Below are 18,132 nucleotides of genomic sequence, written 5' to 3'. Positions count from 1 at the left end.
TGGAGCCTAAAAAAAGAAAACAGATCTTTTGTGTCCTTTTCTGTTGTCATTTGTCAGTAAAACGATAAGGAATTTTCTCTCCAATTTATTTTATCTTCAAAACTCACCTCTGGTAATATTCCCCTAATAAACACATTATTTAGTGGGGTAAAGACATTATAAATCCTGTAAGGCCTTTATCAAAGGACTATTTATAATTATTTGCCAAAGGCAAGAAAGTAAAAGATCTGAAATTTAGCCATCCGCTCCTGAAAGGCACAACTACAAATCTCTGGTCCGGAATGGGGCATCTGCAGTTTCACCTCCATGTTAATAAAACCAATGAGATCCTTTGTGCCTCTAGAACTTGGCCAACTCTTAGTCCTGTTTCCCAATGAACTGCCCTCAAAGTGGCTTTAAAGAAGTGACACATACTGAATAAAGCCCCAGGAAAATGGGAGAGGGGTCTGTTTGCAGGGTTAAGTCACTGAGCAGCTTCTTGGCAATTTTGACTTTGGCAACGATTCATCCTCAGAAAGGACACCCGCAGACCCTCAGACTTTCTGTGAATGCCTCTGGAGACTCTGTTTCAGGCATTTCCAGGCTCTGGATTATGGTCATTGTCTGACTCTGTATCTATTGCCCGACTGTGACTAGGAGCATGGTGATGTATCGTCTGTCTCTCACAAGCTCAGGGAATAGTTGAAGGTAAGGATCTTGTGCTGAAGCAACATGAGAACTTTGTGCTTTGTCCATGTGACAGCTCATAAATTCCATATTCCTCAAGAGGAACAGCCAGTAGAATTGTGAAAGGTATATTAAGTTTAAATTTCAAAAGGAGACCCTCATGTACCCTTCTTTTAATAGGGGGTCTGGAATAGACTGTAGAGGTCCCATGTTTCATTCATCATATAATTCCATCGTTTTTAGTTTAATCATTTGATAGCACCTGATTATATAAAAGGTGGTTCCGAAATTAAATGGTGAGAATATAGCATAAATTGCAGTATACAGCAGCAGTAGAAAGAGTTAACTAGGTCTACTGGGAGCATCATAAGCCACCAACGAAATCATTTTGAATAAATCAATTGAACATAAGGAAAAGAAATAAAGTATCAACTTTACGGCATATTTGCATGTTCCTAAATTAATTTTTATCTCTATATAGTAACATACCATTTATCTCTAGTTTGCTTGCTAATCTACTACCTAGATTCTAGCCCAGTGGGGGAAAAAAGACAACTTAGAGCAGTCAAAAGTCCATGGACAGAAAACTCAGGCAATTAGTGGTAACAAGAAAAAGTACCTGGCACACAGTAAAAATTCCATGAAAGGTAATGACCATCTTTTTATTATTATTATCATTATTGATTGCTTATAGTTCTGTTTTAGATTCATGATCTCATTTACTATTTACCATAACTCAATGGCGTTGGTTTGGTTAGCACGCCCATTAAACTGTTAAAGACAGCTGAGGCACAGGGGGATCTTGTAGCTATTCAAACTCTCATAGCCATTGAATAGTGGAGCTGGGATTTGTCCAAAGTAGACTGGCTCCAGATATATTTTAATCATTTTATTTTATTGCCTCCTTAGGTACTCACTGATTGCATAAATATATTATAGTTGCAGTCATAACAAACTTGGCTATCTGGCTTTATAGCTTGCAGAAAATAAGTGTGTCTGGGTCAGAAATGGGAGGTAAGACAGGCTTCCTGACTCTATCAAAAGATAACACTTAAAAACTTAGCAACTAATAACAAATATTATACTATAGAATTTTATTAAAGTTACCTTAAAGGTAACAGCACACTAACTCTTTATTTAAAATGATGGTCTGGGGTTATCTTCTGAGTGTTCTACTATATTCAATAAATTATGCTTTAAATGGTTTGAAAGAAAGTAATCCAATCTAGAAATATTGATCCCCAAATTATTTTTTAAAAAGGTGAGAGAAATATACTTAGTAATTAGGAGGGAGAAGCTTTGATAATCATTTCTTGATGGTGCTAGATAACTGGGGTCTTACTGTTAAACAAGTAGTCATACTTTTCAGTATGTTTCAAAGATCCAGGATTTAGAAAGTATCCAGCTTAGCTAACTTTCCCTAAAACTTAAACTAATGGTTGAAGAGCCTTTTGCCTGTCAGTAGATTCTTGATCCACTGATATGTTGGATATCAAATCTCATTTGTTATGTCACCGAAGAAAGGTCTTCTCTTTGAACAAGTTGTCTGGCAATAGTCTAAACTGCCATATTTAAGAATACAGATAGTAACATAATTCTACTCCCTACATATAAATATTTTCTAGACAAACATGACAAGACCTGCAACTGTAATGTTAGCAGCCTGAAACTGAAAACTACAGTAATTCTTATTGCTTTTTTTTTACATCTGTTTTCCAATTAGCAAGTAACACTCTAGAAATTAATAATCATGTTTATTGAAACTATTTCAAATCTTGTTTCTTACATTAAACATAGATTTGAGCCTTATTTCAGCTTCATACATAGGCTGGAACACAATTTAGAAATTTTAAGTTAACTTTGTGCAAGCTGAATAACTCACTTGTGTCAAGGTCGTCTTGTGGCCCATGTTGGTGACTTGATTCTCCAGAATTTAACGAGAAAAGCCTGTAGGAATCTTGTTTCTGAAACAATTATCAACATAGCAGTGGATGTGTTGACACCAGAATGTCAATGTATCAGCTTTTTAAAAGACAAAACTCCACAGACCGACTATCTATCTATCTATCCATCACCTATTTTCTATTACTTTTTAAAAAACGATTTATTTATTTATTTTATTTATTTTTGGCTGCATCGGGTCTTAGTTGCAGCACCGGAATCTTCATTGAGGCATGCGGGATCTTTCATTGCGGCACGCTGGCTTCTCTCTAGTTGTGGCCTGTGGGTTTTCTCTTCTCTAGTTGTGACGTGCAGGCTCCAGGGCGCGTGGGCTCTGTAGTTTGCAGCACGTGGGCTCTCTAGTTGAGGCGCGCAAGCTCTCTAGTTGTGGCGCGCAGGCTTAGTGGCCCCAAGTCAGGTGGGATCTTAGTTCCCTGACCAGGGATCGAACCCGCATCCCCTGCATTGTAAGGTGGATTGTTTACCACTGGACCACCAGGGAAGTCCTGATTTTCTACTACTTTTCTTAAGTGAAATCTTTATGCAAATAGCACTGTAATATAATTTCATTATTACTGAAATTTCCTTTGTAGTTCAGTAAAAATAGAGTAACCACTGCTAAAAATACATTTCCTCAATTTGTAATTGTTTACCTCATATTTTATATATTGTATATATTCACTGAGGTTTATGTTCCATCTATTTTTCTTACACCTGGCCAAATACCACAAGTTCTACAGAAATGATGAAACTCTGGGACTCCTTCAGCTTCCCGCTTGGAAGGAGAGACCACCCTTCTCTGCAGTCCCACCCTCTGAATTCCCTGATTTCCTTCTAGCTCACTTCACTGGACACCTGCTCACAGGTGCTGAGATACAGTACAGATTTCTAAGTTCAGTTCATCAATTTCCTGTTCTGAAGGGGAAGCAGTAAGGTTTTCTGTCCTCTATCTGCTGTTCCGTTACGTCGGCAAACTTACAAGAGGGCAAATCAGACTGAGAATCCACTCAGATACTGTCTGTTCTCTGAACATGAAAAATGAACATCCAACATCCAGATCATTAAACCTGGTAGAGAGAAGCAAGTCTAGGTGATGCTCTCATCACAAGTATAGCCTGTTCTATTGTCAAAAGACCTTGCAAAACCAGGTTAATCCTCCAAGGCCTTGTGAATTTGGCTAGTTGCTAACTCCTGAGAGAAAATTTAATAACGTGGGTGAGCAAAAGGAGGTCATAAAAAGAGAATTGAATATAGGGTGTAGCCAAGATGTCAACTCCATCCCTGGAAAATCTGTGAGGAAAAGAAAGTCAAATATGAAAAAAATATTCTCTGGCTGTTAAGTGGTATAAAGAATAGCCATAATAGGTCTGAATGCCCTCCCCAATCTCCTTCATTTCACTCTTTCTATTATTTATTAATTATAAAAAAAGAAGAAAATAATTTAGTGCTATTCAAATAGATATATACAAATGTCAACATAGAACAATGCTGGATTTTGCATCCAAATGGCAATGACTTGATAACAAATAGGTAGTATTTGCTGAGACTTCATTCATTTGATAAATGCACCATCACTGTTACTGAACAACTTGACATGGTGGAAAAAATTTTTTTAACATCTTTATTGGAGTATAATTGCTTTACAATGGTGTGTTAGTTTCCGGTGTAAGACAGAGTGAATCAGCTATACATATACATATATCCCCATATCTCCTCCCTCTTGCATCTCCCTCCCACCCTCCCTATCCCACCCCTCTAGGTGGTCGCAAAGCACCGAGCTGATCTCCCTGTGCTATGCGGCTGCTTCCCACTAGCTATCTATTTTACATTTGGTAGTATGTATAAGTGACATGGCAAAATTTTTGCTTAATTTTCTTCCTTTCCACTTAATATTTTCTCTACTAAGAAAAGGACATACAGGCTTCCCCCATTTTAAGAATGGATGGTATTCTCAAAGACCATTTGAGAATAATTGTTTGGAACTTGGGATATATTTCTCTGTGATACTTGTATTCTTTGTAATAGATGTCTGTCACATACGTATCAAATTAATACTAATAGCTCATCAAAACTTACATATGATCATTAGCCTTGGTATTAAGAGCTGTATAGACTTATATCTATTAATCTTATTTTAAAATACTGATGCCTGGTCCAAAATCCTAAGGTTTTATTAAGGTCTGTTTTTAACTCAACCTAGTTAATTCTGATATGAATCCTGGGTGAGAGGGCACCTCTGGTGTATTAGAGTCTATGGTGAAATGCATTAACGGTTCTATTTTGAACATCAAGTCATATGTTTCCCAGCTCCTGGGTCAGGGGTCTCCTGCTTACCAGTTGCTGAGAGCAAGACCCCCTTAAATGAAAACCTCTGTAGTATTTCCTGAAATAAGTGCTTCAGGAGTCACGGATCGGAGGACAGGATTGGAGCACAAAAGAGGCAAAAGAGAAGCTGCGGGTACCAGGGCTTTCTGTCAAGTGTGTATTTCTTAGGACACTTGGAATCCCAGAATGATCAAGCTGCCGGTGAGCTTCATAGGCCCGTCTAGTGCAAACCCTTCATTTTACAGAAAGGGGAATCTGTTGCTCAGGCCTATCCTGGGCCAAATCCTGATCACGTCTTTTCCTATATTCCCAGAGGCCTGGGAGAGTGGCTTATAGTCTCATTTTCTTCTTGCCACACACTGCATTTTACTCCCTTTTCTTCCTTTGGCTCACTGTGACCATGACCACATCCCAAAGCCTCTTGTCTCTGAAGTTCGTGTAGAATCCTTCAGAAATAAAGGGGAGCCATGAAAATCGGGGTACATAGCAAAGGTCCTGAGTCCAGAAGTAAAAGCTGACCCCCTAGTATTCATTTAAGTCTTTCCTAATCCTTCTGTTCCTAGTTCGGTCTTCTGACTGATCCCTTGATAAAGATCATAACTAATTATGAGGTTTAATTAAGCTTAAAATTTCTCTTATTTCTTTCAATATTTTAACCCTCATATAAAAAAAATGACCTATAAGAAAAGGCAAAGAGCTCTTAGTTTGGGGGTAGAAAAGAGATTTTTATATTTGAGGAGAAAACTTGGGCTGCCTTTACCCCTCCCTTCTTTAGAAATGTAGTCTATGGCAAACATTGTCCTCATGGAAATTGAATGAGAGTTCTGCTGTCATGGATATTTACCATGGAGTGGCATGAGGCAACAAAATGACGATGAGGGATTCTTCCCACAGGCAGAGTTGTTGCAACAGTGAAGGTAGAAAGAGTTATTTTTACCTACCTTCTTTCCCCTTAAACTTCAACTTCCTGGCCTTTGGAAGTTGTGCTGTGCCAGTCTGGACCACCCTCGTCCACAATCATAAGCAAAAGGCTCAGCATGAAAAATTTGAACATGGACTTGATATCTGATAATATTAATGGGTTATTTCTAATGTTTTCTTAGCTGTGATAATATTGTGGCTATGTTTAAAAGGGAATCCTTACCTTTTAGCAATATGTGCTGATATATTTACAGCATATTCTTGTAATATATTTACAATATTCTTGGAATATTTTCTATGTAAAAATAATTGAAATGTAGGATTTGTCTTTCATTTATGATATTAAAAATTAATTGTACGAACAAACAAACTCAGGATGACACTCTGAGGTTTGGGAAAGGGAGAAGGAGGAAATTAAATTGCACTGAGATGAGAGAAAACTTTCTCAGACCACTAGCCCCTGATGGCTATCCATTTATATGAAGGAAATATCTCTTCTGGCATAAATAAAGTTGGGGACTGCATGCTTTTTTTGGTTGAATACATACGTGCAAGTATCTGTATTCTCTGAAGCAAAAATAATAATCACTGAATAACTTAATAACTTTCTATTTTGGGCCAGTGACTCTGTTAAGGTACGTAAAAAACACCAAAAGGGAAAAAAATTTTAATTCCTTTTTGCCAATTTTTTTCATGGCAATATATCTTTACTTAGGCCATAATTTCAGAAAAAGAAAAGTTCATTTCAAACTACTATATGGAATCTATTTAAAAACTGAATAAATAAAAATGCATGTTGGTCAATACATTTCAAGCTAACATTGGGAGCTTATCCTTACTCATCTTTTACAAATGCTGCTCTGATGTTCAGATTTTTAAAAAATTATCTTTTGAGCATCAGTGTATTTTCATTTTGAGTCCTTTTAACTATCTGGAGTACACACACCCACAGGCCACATCATAGACAAGAAGACATCAGTGCTTAGCTACAGGAGTCACATTCTTGACATAAATGTGTAATAAAATAACATATTATTCAAATATTTTATAACTTGAATGTTTGCCTTTGTTTTTCAAATATCAGAATATTGTAAAAACTGTGAAGATAGAATCAGATAGTAAAAAATATTACAGACCACAAGTCAAAATGTCAGTCCCTCATGCCTTAGTCTTTGTGACTTCGGCTAAGTCACTTACCATCTCTGGACTTAGTTTGTTCTTTTTTTTTTTTTTTTTTTTTTTTTTTTTTGCGGTACATGGGCCTCTCACTGCTGTGGCCTCTCCCGTTGCGGAGCAGAGGCTCCGGACGCACAGGCTCAGCGGCCATGGCTCATGGGCCCAGCCGCTCCGCGGCATGTGGGATCTTCCCGGACCAGGGCACGAACCTATGTCCCCTGCATCGGCAGGCGGACTCTCAACCGCTGCGCCACCAGGGAAGCCCAGTTTGTTCATTTTTAAAAATGTGAAGGTTGGATTAGATGAGCTCCCAAGGGTGTTGATCCAGATTTTGAACCATGTAAATATCTTAATACTTTGAGATAAAGCATCTTTAAAGTTGTCTGATTCTCTACTATCTTGTTTAAAGGAAATTGAATTTCTGGGAATAAGTGTAAATATGCTACAATGTGAAACATGCCCAAGGTTTCTAGTTCTAATTCTAGTGTTTCATTACTGAAATCAATCACTTATCAGCAACTGGTCTACCCAGTTGCAAAACAGAAGTAAAAATATTTCTTATCCCATCTTCACAGAGAATCGGGGAGGATCAATTAAATGAAATAAATTTTAGAGCCCTTGGAAGAAAAGAAAGGTACTTCCTAAATGCAAAGTATTTGCATCACTATTATTCTTATTATGCATCAGATATGAGCAATGCAATTTTCCTGTGTATTCCTGTTGGCTTTATCTTCTCAAGGGAATGTATTTGAAAAATAAGTAGAACTATTTCATGGCTAAAGTACTTAAAAAAAAAGACTGTGTTTCTGAAAACCACAATTTTGGAAATACAGAAAGCAAACTAATGCTATCTCAAATTCCCTGAAGAAGAGATTACATTTTCTGGAGAAAACTGACATAATGAAATACTTTATATTTTTATTTCTTTTTTATATAAGCTTTATTATAAGCTTTTATAAGCTTTTTATTTCTTCAAGTTTTTACCACTACCGTTAAAAGACTAGTGACTATACCTGTATGCTTTATGGTCAAATAAATTAGAAATTGTCCCTTTTTGTTTAGAATTTTAGAAATAGGGTTTCTTATGTTTACAGGTTTTGTTTTGTTTTGAAAAACGCTTATAGTAATAGAGACTTTTGTAAAGTGTTATTTGAAAAACATTATTTCAACAGGAAATAACTCCCTATACAAATCTTGAACAATAAAATGGTTCACAGTTTTCCAATGAAGTCAGAAGATTCTGCTTTTAAAGTTTAGTTTAACAATGAGACTTTTTAATAAAGCAATTAAATTAATAAGAGATGACTGGTGACTTGATTATAGATTTAATAAAGACTATCCATTTTATTTTACTGACTAAGCTTATTTAATCCCAAACATTTTAGAATCAGGGGAATAGGACATGTAGTAACTATTTTCACATACACAAAGTTAATGTAGCACAATGAGGTGATAGTCCCAGTAGTTTAAGCCCAAATCACATCTGTGTTAAATATGCAAATAAGTATTATTGGTCCAGTTTTCAATTCTGCTTTCTCTATATATAGTTACTTGTCTGGCTGAATTTGTATTTACTCTTCAAGACCTACAAATTACTTAATGCACCAAGTTTTATTAAATCAAGAACTGTTATTACATAAAATCCTGTGTACCAAGTTAAGTGTTTATTCAGTAGATGGCTAGCATTAGAGCTTGCATGCATCATAGACCAGGTATACATATTTTGTGCTTAAGGCCGACTGTCAAAAAGTTCTCACCTCCTTTAACTATTTCTGTAAATATTTATTTATAGATATCAATGTTCTTTGATCACATAAAAAGTGGAAGGATTTCTAGGAGTTTATCTGAACATTTAAGTAAGCTAGGGCTCTGATTTTATCTATACAACTCATACTTATTTACTTAAGTATATGTTGATACCTTTACAAAGACCTACATGTTGAATTCAGGACTTGGAAATACAAAGTCACTGACAGAGCCGGGACCACGAGTCCTGAGCTTCTGTTTGTATTCTAGGATGCGCTCTTGCATTATTTTTAAGTCCAGAGTAGACATTGTCTGATTGAATCGCATCTTACCTATTAAAAGTTACAGAATAAAAATCTTAGTCATAGATGAGAGTTCATGTGTGTTTACTGAAACATTTTATAGATTTCCCCAAGAACTGATAAAACTAAATTCAACAGGAAATAAAAATATACCCAAGAGCAGATGAGCACAGGCCAAGCAGTGGTGACTGATCTGCATGTAGGTTAAAAGATGCTAAGACTTTGTTTGATTTTCCTTGGAGACGCTTAGAGTAGACTTCTGAAACTGATTTGGATTATAGATTTTGCTAAAGTCAATAGGGCACATTAGCCTTTTGTTTCATTGGCTTTTAATTACTGGCTTTTGTATCCCATCTGGAATGTCCATTTGGATTCTTGGACCTTACTTTAACATTGCACATACTATTGTTTGCTTTGTAGAATAATGCTGAGCCATTTCTGCTATTGTAATATCAAGGTGAAGATAAAATTTTACGTTTCAGACATTTTTGTACTGGGTCATATTTGGTTTTCAGTATTAAGGAGAGATGTTTGCTTCTTAATAATAGTGGTCAGTCGTAAGGAATAGAACCCAATTGTGTTATTTTGAAATGATGACAGAATTGATTCATGGATATCTGGCAACAACAAAAAAAGAAACAATTATGGTGAATAATAAAGGACATCTGAGTCTTACTCTTTGGTTTTGTGGAAGCTGGTGATATTGGAAGAGATGGAAAAATAAAAACTAATGGTTATTATCTATTTCTGAAAGGAAGTGAATATAATACTGGATAGATATGTAGTTTTAGATAAAGAGAGGTTAAGATTATTCCAGTATTATTTTTCTGTTTCTAGACTTTGCATCTATGTCTTGGTCTCATCATCATTACACCTGCAACTTTACATTTTCATTGCTTTTAGAACCTCCTTTGGTGTATAAGCAGAAATGAAAAGAGAAGGTGAAAATGTAGGCAACTTTGTTTCTTTCTAGTAGTTCTTGAAAGTTCCATATTTCACTATTTAAAGAGTACCTGTACAAACTAGTGACTGTGGATTCTAATCACCAAAGCCCCAGGTGAATCTTATGGTCAGGTATGTTTGAGAAATGATATATTATCTCTCTACTTCACCCAACACACTTATTCTCTTGTTATATAGTTATTTGCATGTTGTTAACCTATTTTGAGAGTTTATAAGCTCCTTGAAGTTATACAGACAGAGTATGTCAGTATCTGCACTTTTCTGGAAAGAGAATCCACAGCTTTCACCCTATACCAAAAAAAAAAAAAAGAATACAGTTGACCCTTGAACAACATAGCCAGATCCACTCATCTGCAGATTTTTTTCAGTAGTAAATACTACATGATCCAGTTGGTTGAATGGGCAGATATGGAACTATGGATACAGAAAAATTGTGGATATGGAGGACCCACTATAAATTATACATGAATTTTTGACCGTAGGAGGGTCAGCGCCCCAACCCTTGCATTGTTCAAGGGTCAACTGTAAATAATAGTATTCTCTTAAAAAATCTGTATCTCAAACTAAGGTAGGAACATTAGAAAATACATTTCATACCACTTGCTAGATTTTAAGCAACCAAACATCAGGAATTGAATGCCTTACTGATATATATTTCCCTTAGCACTTGGGAACTGTCCCTCTCATAAACACTTTTGCACAGATGGATTTTAGAGTTGCATAAATCTGGGCCTAATTCTTTGGACCTGGTACCCCACAGTAGTAAGTAAGCTAGGTACTTGTGTTCCATGGTTACCTCCTTCAGGCAAGAGAAGTTTTATAGGACAAGAGCCATTTACTTAACCAGTTTATTTTGTCTCCTTCCCCACTCAAAATTATCAACTCTAAAGAATGTAGAACATAACGGATAGATTCAAATTATTTTCAAATAATTCCTGCGTAAAAAGAAAGAATGAAAACGTCCCTCCAAGTTACGAGCTAGAGGGGTGAGATACCTCCAGAAGCTAAATCATCTATAGTTTGGCTTTTTTACAAAGGTCTCTTCGGGTGGTGATTTCCATGTTAAAAAACAAAGCTATTTATTCAAAAAGGAAAAGTGTACAGAGTCTCTGTGATGAAGTGACTCCCTAAAGAGTAATCTCAATGAGGAAAAAAAAAGACATGACGTTCTAAGCAACAACATTGCCTTTGTTGGGGCTTCCCTGGTGGCGCAGTGGTTGAGAGTCCGCCTGCCGATGCAGGGGACACAGGTTCGTGCCCCGGTCCGGGAAGATCCCACATGCCGCGGAGCAGCTGGGCCCGTGAGCCAGGCATCTCACCAACCACTCCATAAAAATCCCCCAACTAGGAAGTATTTTAAAAATTCACCTAGAAATAATAGCAAAGTAATTAGCAAAATTTTGCATTCTGCATCTGTCTGTTTTTTTATCAATGTTGCTTTTTTTTTTTTTTTTTAAAGCTTTGTTAGCCATTACAGAGCTATTGTTCATTCCTATGGGTCTAGGACAACAGGGGCAGGAGTCAAGGCCAAGTTATGAGTCCCCAATACTTTTGCCGTGAATGCATCACACTCCAGACTCATTGGACAGCTACTGATTTCCTTGGATCATTTTAATCCAACCCAAAATTCTTCTATGGCTCTGGAACCTCCTGAGGCTTTCAGAGGGGTTAGAACTATGGTTCTCAACCCTTAACTGTACATCAGAATCACCCAAGGAGCTGTAAAAGTGTATAGATATGTGATACTGCTTCCAGAGATTGCTGATCAACTTGATCTATGGTGGGACGCAGATTAAGTGGTTTCTAAAAGATGCTCAGGAAGTTCTGATGTGCAACAAATGGCTGAAGATGACTTGTTTAGACATTTCCAGACTAATTTTACAGAACCCAAATATAAGGATTTGGGGGGGAGGTGCATCTTCAAGAGCTATAAGTAATAACACCATACTTTAAATATATAAAATGGTGTCAGAGTAGTCTGAAAGAGTTTACCCTCTTCAATCTGAGATTTCTAAATCCAGCCAGCACATAAGATATTATTTTAAAACAATCTCATTAAGAATTTGACGGCCGGAAATTCTTGAACACCTACATATTATCATGGTGGAGCGGGGGTGGGGGGGTGGGGGGGGTCTGATCCCAGCAGGTGTCCTTTTTAAACACCTGTTGGAGTGAACTCTGTCACTGGCCCTTTAAATGGGATGGAGTTTTAATTTTCCAAAAGCTGTGAGCCAGTTGGAATGCTAGAAATGCACATTTGTTGCTTATGTTCCATTCTAGTAAACCATCTCCTGAAGTGCTATGTTGATCTCTTGATTGTGTAGTTAATGAGAGAAATCTATAGATACCATTCAGAATGCCTAGCAGTCTTGTTTATAGAGGTTAACTAGAGAGAGTTGATTTCCCATCATCAGCTAATAACGAGAAACACTGTTTACCATCTTGTGAGTCTTTCAAGAATTCATGGGTTAAAAACCAGAATTGTCATTGTAAATTGGAGAGTGTTGAAAGCTCACCTAGATAACTGTTTCACATTTTTCCCAAGTGGAGAGTCTGAATTTGTGTTTGATTATAATGAAATAGCTAAAATGTTACACAGCTTAAGGCCAAACATGCCTGTGAATGATTCTATCCAAAAGCTGACATAAACACACTGTGTCACTATTTCAAGCATGTTCATCATGTCTATCTATAGCATACTACTGAATCAGGTACCGCCTGGCTGAAGGTCATGGGTTACACATAGCTCTTCAAATACTTTATTTCTGAGACAGCTGAATTACTCCCTGACCTGACTTTAGTGAGTGGGAGGGTCATCATCTGTATGCCTTACTGCCCTTTCTAAAAATAGCAGGGGCTTTAGTAAGGAGATATTTTAAGCAGCTCATATTCACTTGTCCCATCAGGGGAAGCTTATTTTGGCCACTTGCATGTGTCCAATTTGCATGTGCCTAGAGTTAAACTTTTGGAGGCTAGTCTGTGCTCCTTCACCCCACTCATCTAAGAAACTGGCAAGCATAAAGACGCTGGAATTACTAGCTGAGAGTCAGTGGGTAAACACAAATGAAGGGAAGACACTTTTTAGGAATGTGAATATGCTTCCGAAATCATCCATTTCAGACATTTTCACATCAGTCCTCAGCTTTTCGGATCTGTTTTCATAAAACCTGGCCGTGATTTCACTCCAGAGACCTCAGTGATCTTGCCGCTTTTAATAAACATTAATAGGAGCCACTGCCAGCCTGTGGATAAGGGAAACTAATGAGAAACTGCCATCCAAAATCAACAGCAAACACAAAACCAAGCAAAACCAAAAAATCCAAAACAAAACCAAAAAAGAACAATCTGTGCTCACAAGAAGACGCATAGAAAAACACCGAGATGTAACTTTGATTGGATAACTGGATTTATCAGTCACGTGACTGACATGCAGTGGGTACTTTGTATTTTTCTACTCTGAAATACAAGTGCAAATCTATGTTATTCTGCACAACTGGGACCAAAAAATTATGAGTGTGAGAAAACGCAGACTCTAAAAGCAAGATGGAGTTTAAGCAGGTAAACCCTGTTTCACAGTCATGTCATTCCGGTACAGTTGTACGTGGTACTCGTGTTTCCACCTCTAAGAAATTTCCATTTTTTCGCATCAAAAACTCCAGATATGAAGCTGAAGCTGCTTTCTTCGCCAACCTGAAGCTGTCTGATTTCAACATCATTGACACCCTTGGAGTTGGAGGTTTCGGACGAGTCGAACTGGTAGGTGATTGCTCTTTAAATGCTTTTGAGAATCCTGTCTTCCTTCTTAATTTTTTCTCCCAGATTAAGATTTCTCTTTTCTTCTCTCTCTAATCATTATTGTTCCTAAATTGGTACCAAATACTCTCATTTCAGCACAACAGAGTTTGCAACAAAGTGAAATATGTTATGTAATCAGTAAATGAAAAATAAAATAAACACCAACTTACTTTTTAGAAAACCTCTGCCTATTAAATGAAAGGTAAACACATTTACTTAATGAGGAGTCATAAAGCACTTAATACCCGCTGATTTTCTGTGATCTTTATTTACTTCCTTAGTTCTGAGCAGTGCTCACTAACTTAATTATGCACTCTATCTATAATCACAATAACTAAAATGTAAATTTAAATATATATAAAGGGAGATGAGGTATATTTACATGTATTATATATCTATGTATATAACATATAATTATTCTCACGACTGCTTTAAAAATTAAGTAAATGGTGTTGTAGTTATTCTGTAGTTATAAGCACCTATTTAGATTATAGTACATATCTATACACACATATATATAACTGTATTAGAAAATATGGTATGAATATTTTATATAATTTATTTCACACACATGTTTATTTGTGTGTATACACACACAGCTAAGTGAAGATGAAGAAGACATTTTGGCACAAGTTCATACATTAAACACATGGCATCAATATGGTGTAAACCAAATGAAAGCATGTTCTATTGTGCCTTTGTTTAAAATATAAATTTAAAAACTGACATATTACAACAAAAATTAGAAAAAAATGTACTCTTGTGACTGAGTTGCTGCATTCCAGATTGTGTGGATAAAAACCATATTTGAGACTGTAGATTAATGTCCACCTCTCCTGAACATGGAGGAGTCCCTGATATCAGACACCAGTACAGTACGTTAGGAACTCCCTGAGACTGTGTACAGTTCAGTAAATAGTTACTGTTGCCATCAGGCAGTAGGAGAAATCCCCTTCCATAAAAGTAGATTGACCTAGCACTATTTTTGTATTTGTCCATTTGTGCTGTAGTTGGGATTTCTGACTTTGATGGGCAGAATGATGTTATTTACTTAAATATTAGACAAGAAAGGTTTAGAGCCGTAAAGTGTTTCACTGAATTTGTGTGATGCTTCCCTTAACACTGGCTGGAGATACTATAGTAATGCTGCTGCTGACTTGATTCCTGACTTCATAGTGTGCCTCTGGGGATCTAAGTATTGAATGTTTTCAATTACAGGAGTAAAAATCAAGTAAGGGCTTAGAAAAACCTCTTTTCTGAATCCTGCCAATTAATGCAGTCTTACATTTATTTTTCAAGAACATTAATTTTGTGATGAAATATAACTTCACATAGTTAATGAAGATTTAATGACTGTTATACATGAACAGCTTTGCACAGGGAGTGTTGGGACATTAGAAACAGCACAGAGTGTAGCGCTCCTAGCCATGAAGGATTTATTGTCTGCTGTGTTTATTTACATAGTTGTATGTGTCTAAACCCCTCTCTCTATGAAGCAGTATAAAGGACAGAATTCCCTAGAGATTAATTTTATGGCCGTTACAGTTTCTTAAAATTATTTTTTAAGGACTGTGGACAATAAAATTGCTGCTTTAGTTGACAAAAAAAATCAACATTATAACTTTGTGGTCTCCTAAAGAGGTCTGATAACTTCAAATTGGGAACCTTTAAGTTACCAGTGAGATATTTTATGAAATATAGGAATTTACTTAGGATTTTTGAAATACTGGAAATCACTTAAAGACACTGAAACCACTTCAAGATGCATAATCAAATGCCAAGCTGATAGTGGAAAACTTCTAGAAAATTCCCTCAAAAATGTGAGGAGGCACAAACAACCACAAAATTAAGGAAGGTTCAAAGTGGGCATATTAAAGGTAATGCAGTTTAAAAAGACAAAATATGTAAGTGTTTGTAGGCATGTGTGTGCTTGAGTACATACATATTTATATATAATCTTCATCCCAGGAGTGACAATCAAAGGCAGTTCAGCAATTTTCTTCTCATGGACGTGATATTTTACACGTCTACACAAATGTTTTTAGACTAATGGAAATCGTAACCTCAAGGATTAACTTAGGTTGGAGCTGTAGCCTGGTTTGAAAAACTTTAGATGTATTCCTGAATGATAAACCCATAATGGGTTATAAAGTATAACTAGTACATCATGGGTAGAGGTGCATGTCTTTAACCTCTGAAGTGACATCATCTTGTGTGATCTTGCACTTCCCAAACACACTAGGAGATTATCCTAATACCCAAATTTTCTTCACTGTTCGAGGTGGACTACCCATTTAAGTGATCACTATTATTACCCCAGAATCCATTGCTCCCAGTTCTTGCCACTTACTAACTGTAATGTTGATCAGGTAAATGACATTATAAAAATTACCACGGTTACACTTTAATTTTATAATTCTATTTTTTAAAATTTTCCCAGGTGTTGATTATAAGATGATAAACTACTGAATTGGGTATGAAGAATTAAGAAATTTGAATCTGTGAACCCCATTTCCTGTTAGAACTAAGTTAGAAGTGCAGTTTTATTATCATTTGATATACAGATCATGTTCATGTTATTTGCTTAATGTAATACCATTCAAACACTTCTTAGCATTTCTTAATTTTCATCATTTATGTCAATTTACATGAATTTAGATGCAGGGGTATTTTTCAGGCAGAAGAACTGCTAAAATAATTTTTTGCCAACTTTTAGAGATGAGAACATAATAGAAACTTAAATATTTGTTCAATGACGAGACCAGAAGCTTGAAGTGAAGGTCTCATAGGAATGGGAGTTCTGTTCTTAAGTTATTCAGTCTATTTCATAAATACTTTTAGCATAAGTGATTTCAACTAGTTTAATATCAGACATGTCTCGTTCACACCCATTACCTTCGGGAAGTCATTTATACTGCTTTCCTTTCTGTGATCTGGTATATACCGTATTTTCTGCACGTATTTTTATTTTCGAAGAACCACTTTCTAACTTATTCAGTGCTACCTGTTTACAGAATATTTTCCAGAAGACCACACTCCGTTTATAATAGCACCTTCAGCTAAAGAACTCAGCTTTTTAAAAATATATGATTTACTCATTAAAGCTATAAGACATCTAGGTAATTCTCTTAATTTACAAGACGTGACTGTAAAATAAGGAGATGGATTTTACAAATCACAAGTGAAAATTAGTCCCATTGCTTTATGGTCACATTCCGAATTTACTGTCCTTTGCCCTTGTCAGAGAGGTGCTTGCTTTTCAGAGTAGATTGGTACAAGTCAAACTTTTTAATCTAGCAATGCTATGTAGCGGTTGCTTTAAATAATAAATATGTAATCTATTTATTCAGCAATTCAATGCCTCTTATACCAGAGCACCATACTTGGATAAAATATAGGAAGAATGATATGGAAAACATAATCTCTGTCTTCTTGGATTATATTCTTTCTACACAATTTATTATGTATTTATGTAGTGAGCTCTCTGCTGGGATATACACAGTTTAACAGAAAATAGCCACTGCCTCTAGGGACTCACAGTCCACTAGGAGGGACAGTCATGCAAACTAATAAGTAAACCCATAATCAGAGTATGAGAAGCACGTGCTCAGTGCGTGGAGGGGCAAGATTTCTTAGAGGAGGCAGCATTTCTAAGACAGAGGGATCGACATCAAGGCGTTGCCATAAATAACCTCAAGCATTGTGGTCTGCTCTCGTAAAATGAAACTACTGCAGGATAGTTTGTTAATAAACTGATATTAATAATGTTTATTAATAAATTAGTATGACTTTCTTACTAAAATCATCGAGCTTTTCATTTGAACCCAGCTTTACAATCTTCAAATGGCTCTCATATCCAGTATATAATTTTGCCTTTAGAGCTATCATAGGAGGCATAAGCCACATTTCACAGGAGCTAAGTCATGAATAATGTGTATAAGTGACCTAAGATCACACGGTCACTGAAAGAGCTGTTGTTTTTGCCCAGAACTACTGATTTTTAAACTAGACTTTTTCTTTTTTTATCATTCTGACTACTAAAAATATTTAGATTCTTATTACCACCACTAACAGCCACCATTATCAAATCAGACAAGTGTCACTTTATTATAATAGGTACACATTTGTTTTTTTAAAAAAGTCTTCTAGAATTCAAGAACCTGTCTTAGACATAAATACGGAATAGATGCCATGATTATCTGCTATTCACCTCTTCTTCTGTCGAACCTTCAGAGACTCTTTTTTCTGTCTTCTCTTTTGCGGCTCCTAGTTGAGTGTTAAAATATCTGTGGAGGAA

At 36.2% G+C, this 18,132-nt stretch overlaps 1 protein-coding gene across 2 annotated transcripts in view; it reads left to right on the top strand.

Moving 5' to 3' along the window:
- PRKG1 (protein kinase cGMP-dependent 1) overlaps positions 1-18,132 on the top strand; it is a 1,173,156-nt gene that overhangs the window by 1,111,389 nt on the left and 43,635 nt on the right. For both annotated transcript variants that reach the window (XM_022569451.2, XM_022569450.3), the window contains exon 10: positions 13,700-13,796. In XM_022569451.2, the coding sequence (XP_022425159.1) occupies positions 13,700-13,796 (97 nt within the window). The remainder of the gene's footprint in view (positions 1-13,699; positions 13,797-18,132) is intronic.

Source organism: Delphinapterus leucas, chromosome 16 (assembly GCF_059928025.1).
Source record: "Delphinapterus leucas isolate spDelLeu-1000000601 "Yukka" chromosome 16, BTC_Dleu_Yukka2, whole genome shotgun sequence".
NCBI lineage: Eukaryota > Metazoa > Chordata > Mammalia > Artiodactyla > Monodontidae > Delphinapterus > Delphinapterus leucas.
This window is presented reverse-complemented; position numbering and strand designations above follow the sequence as displayed.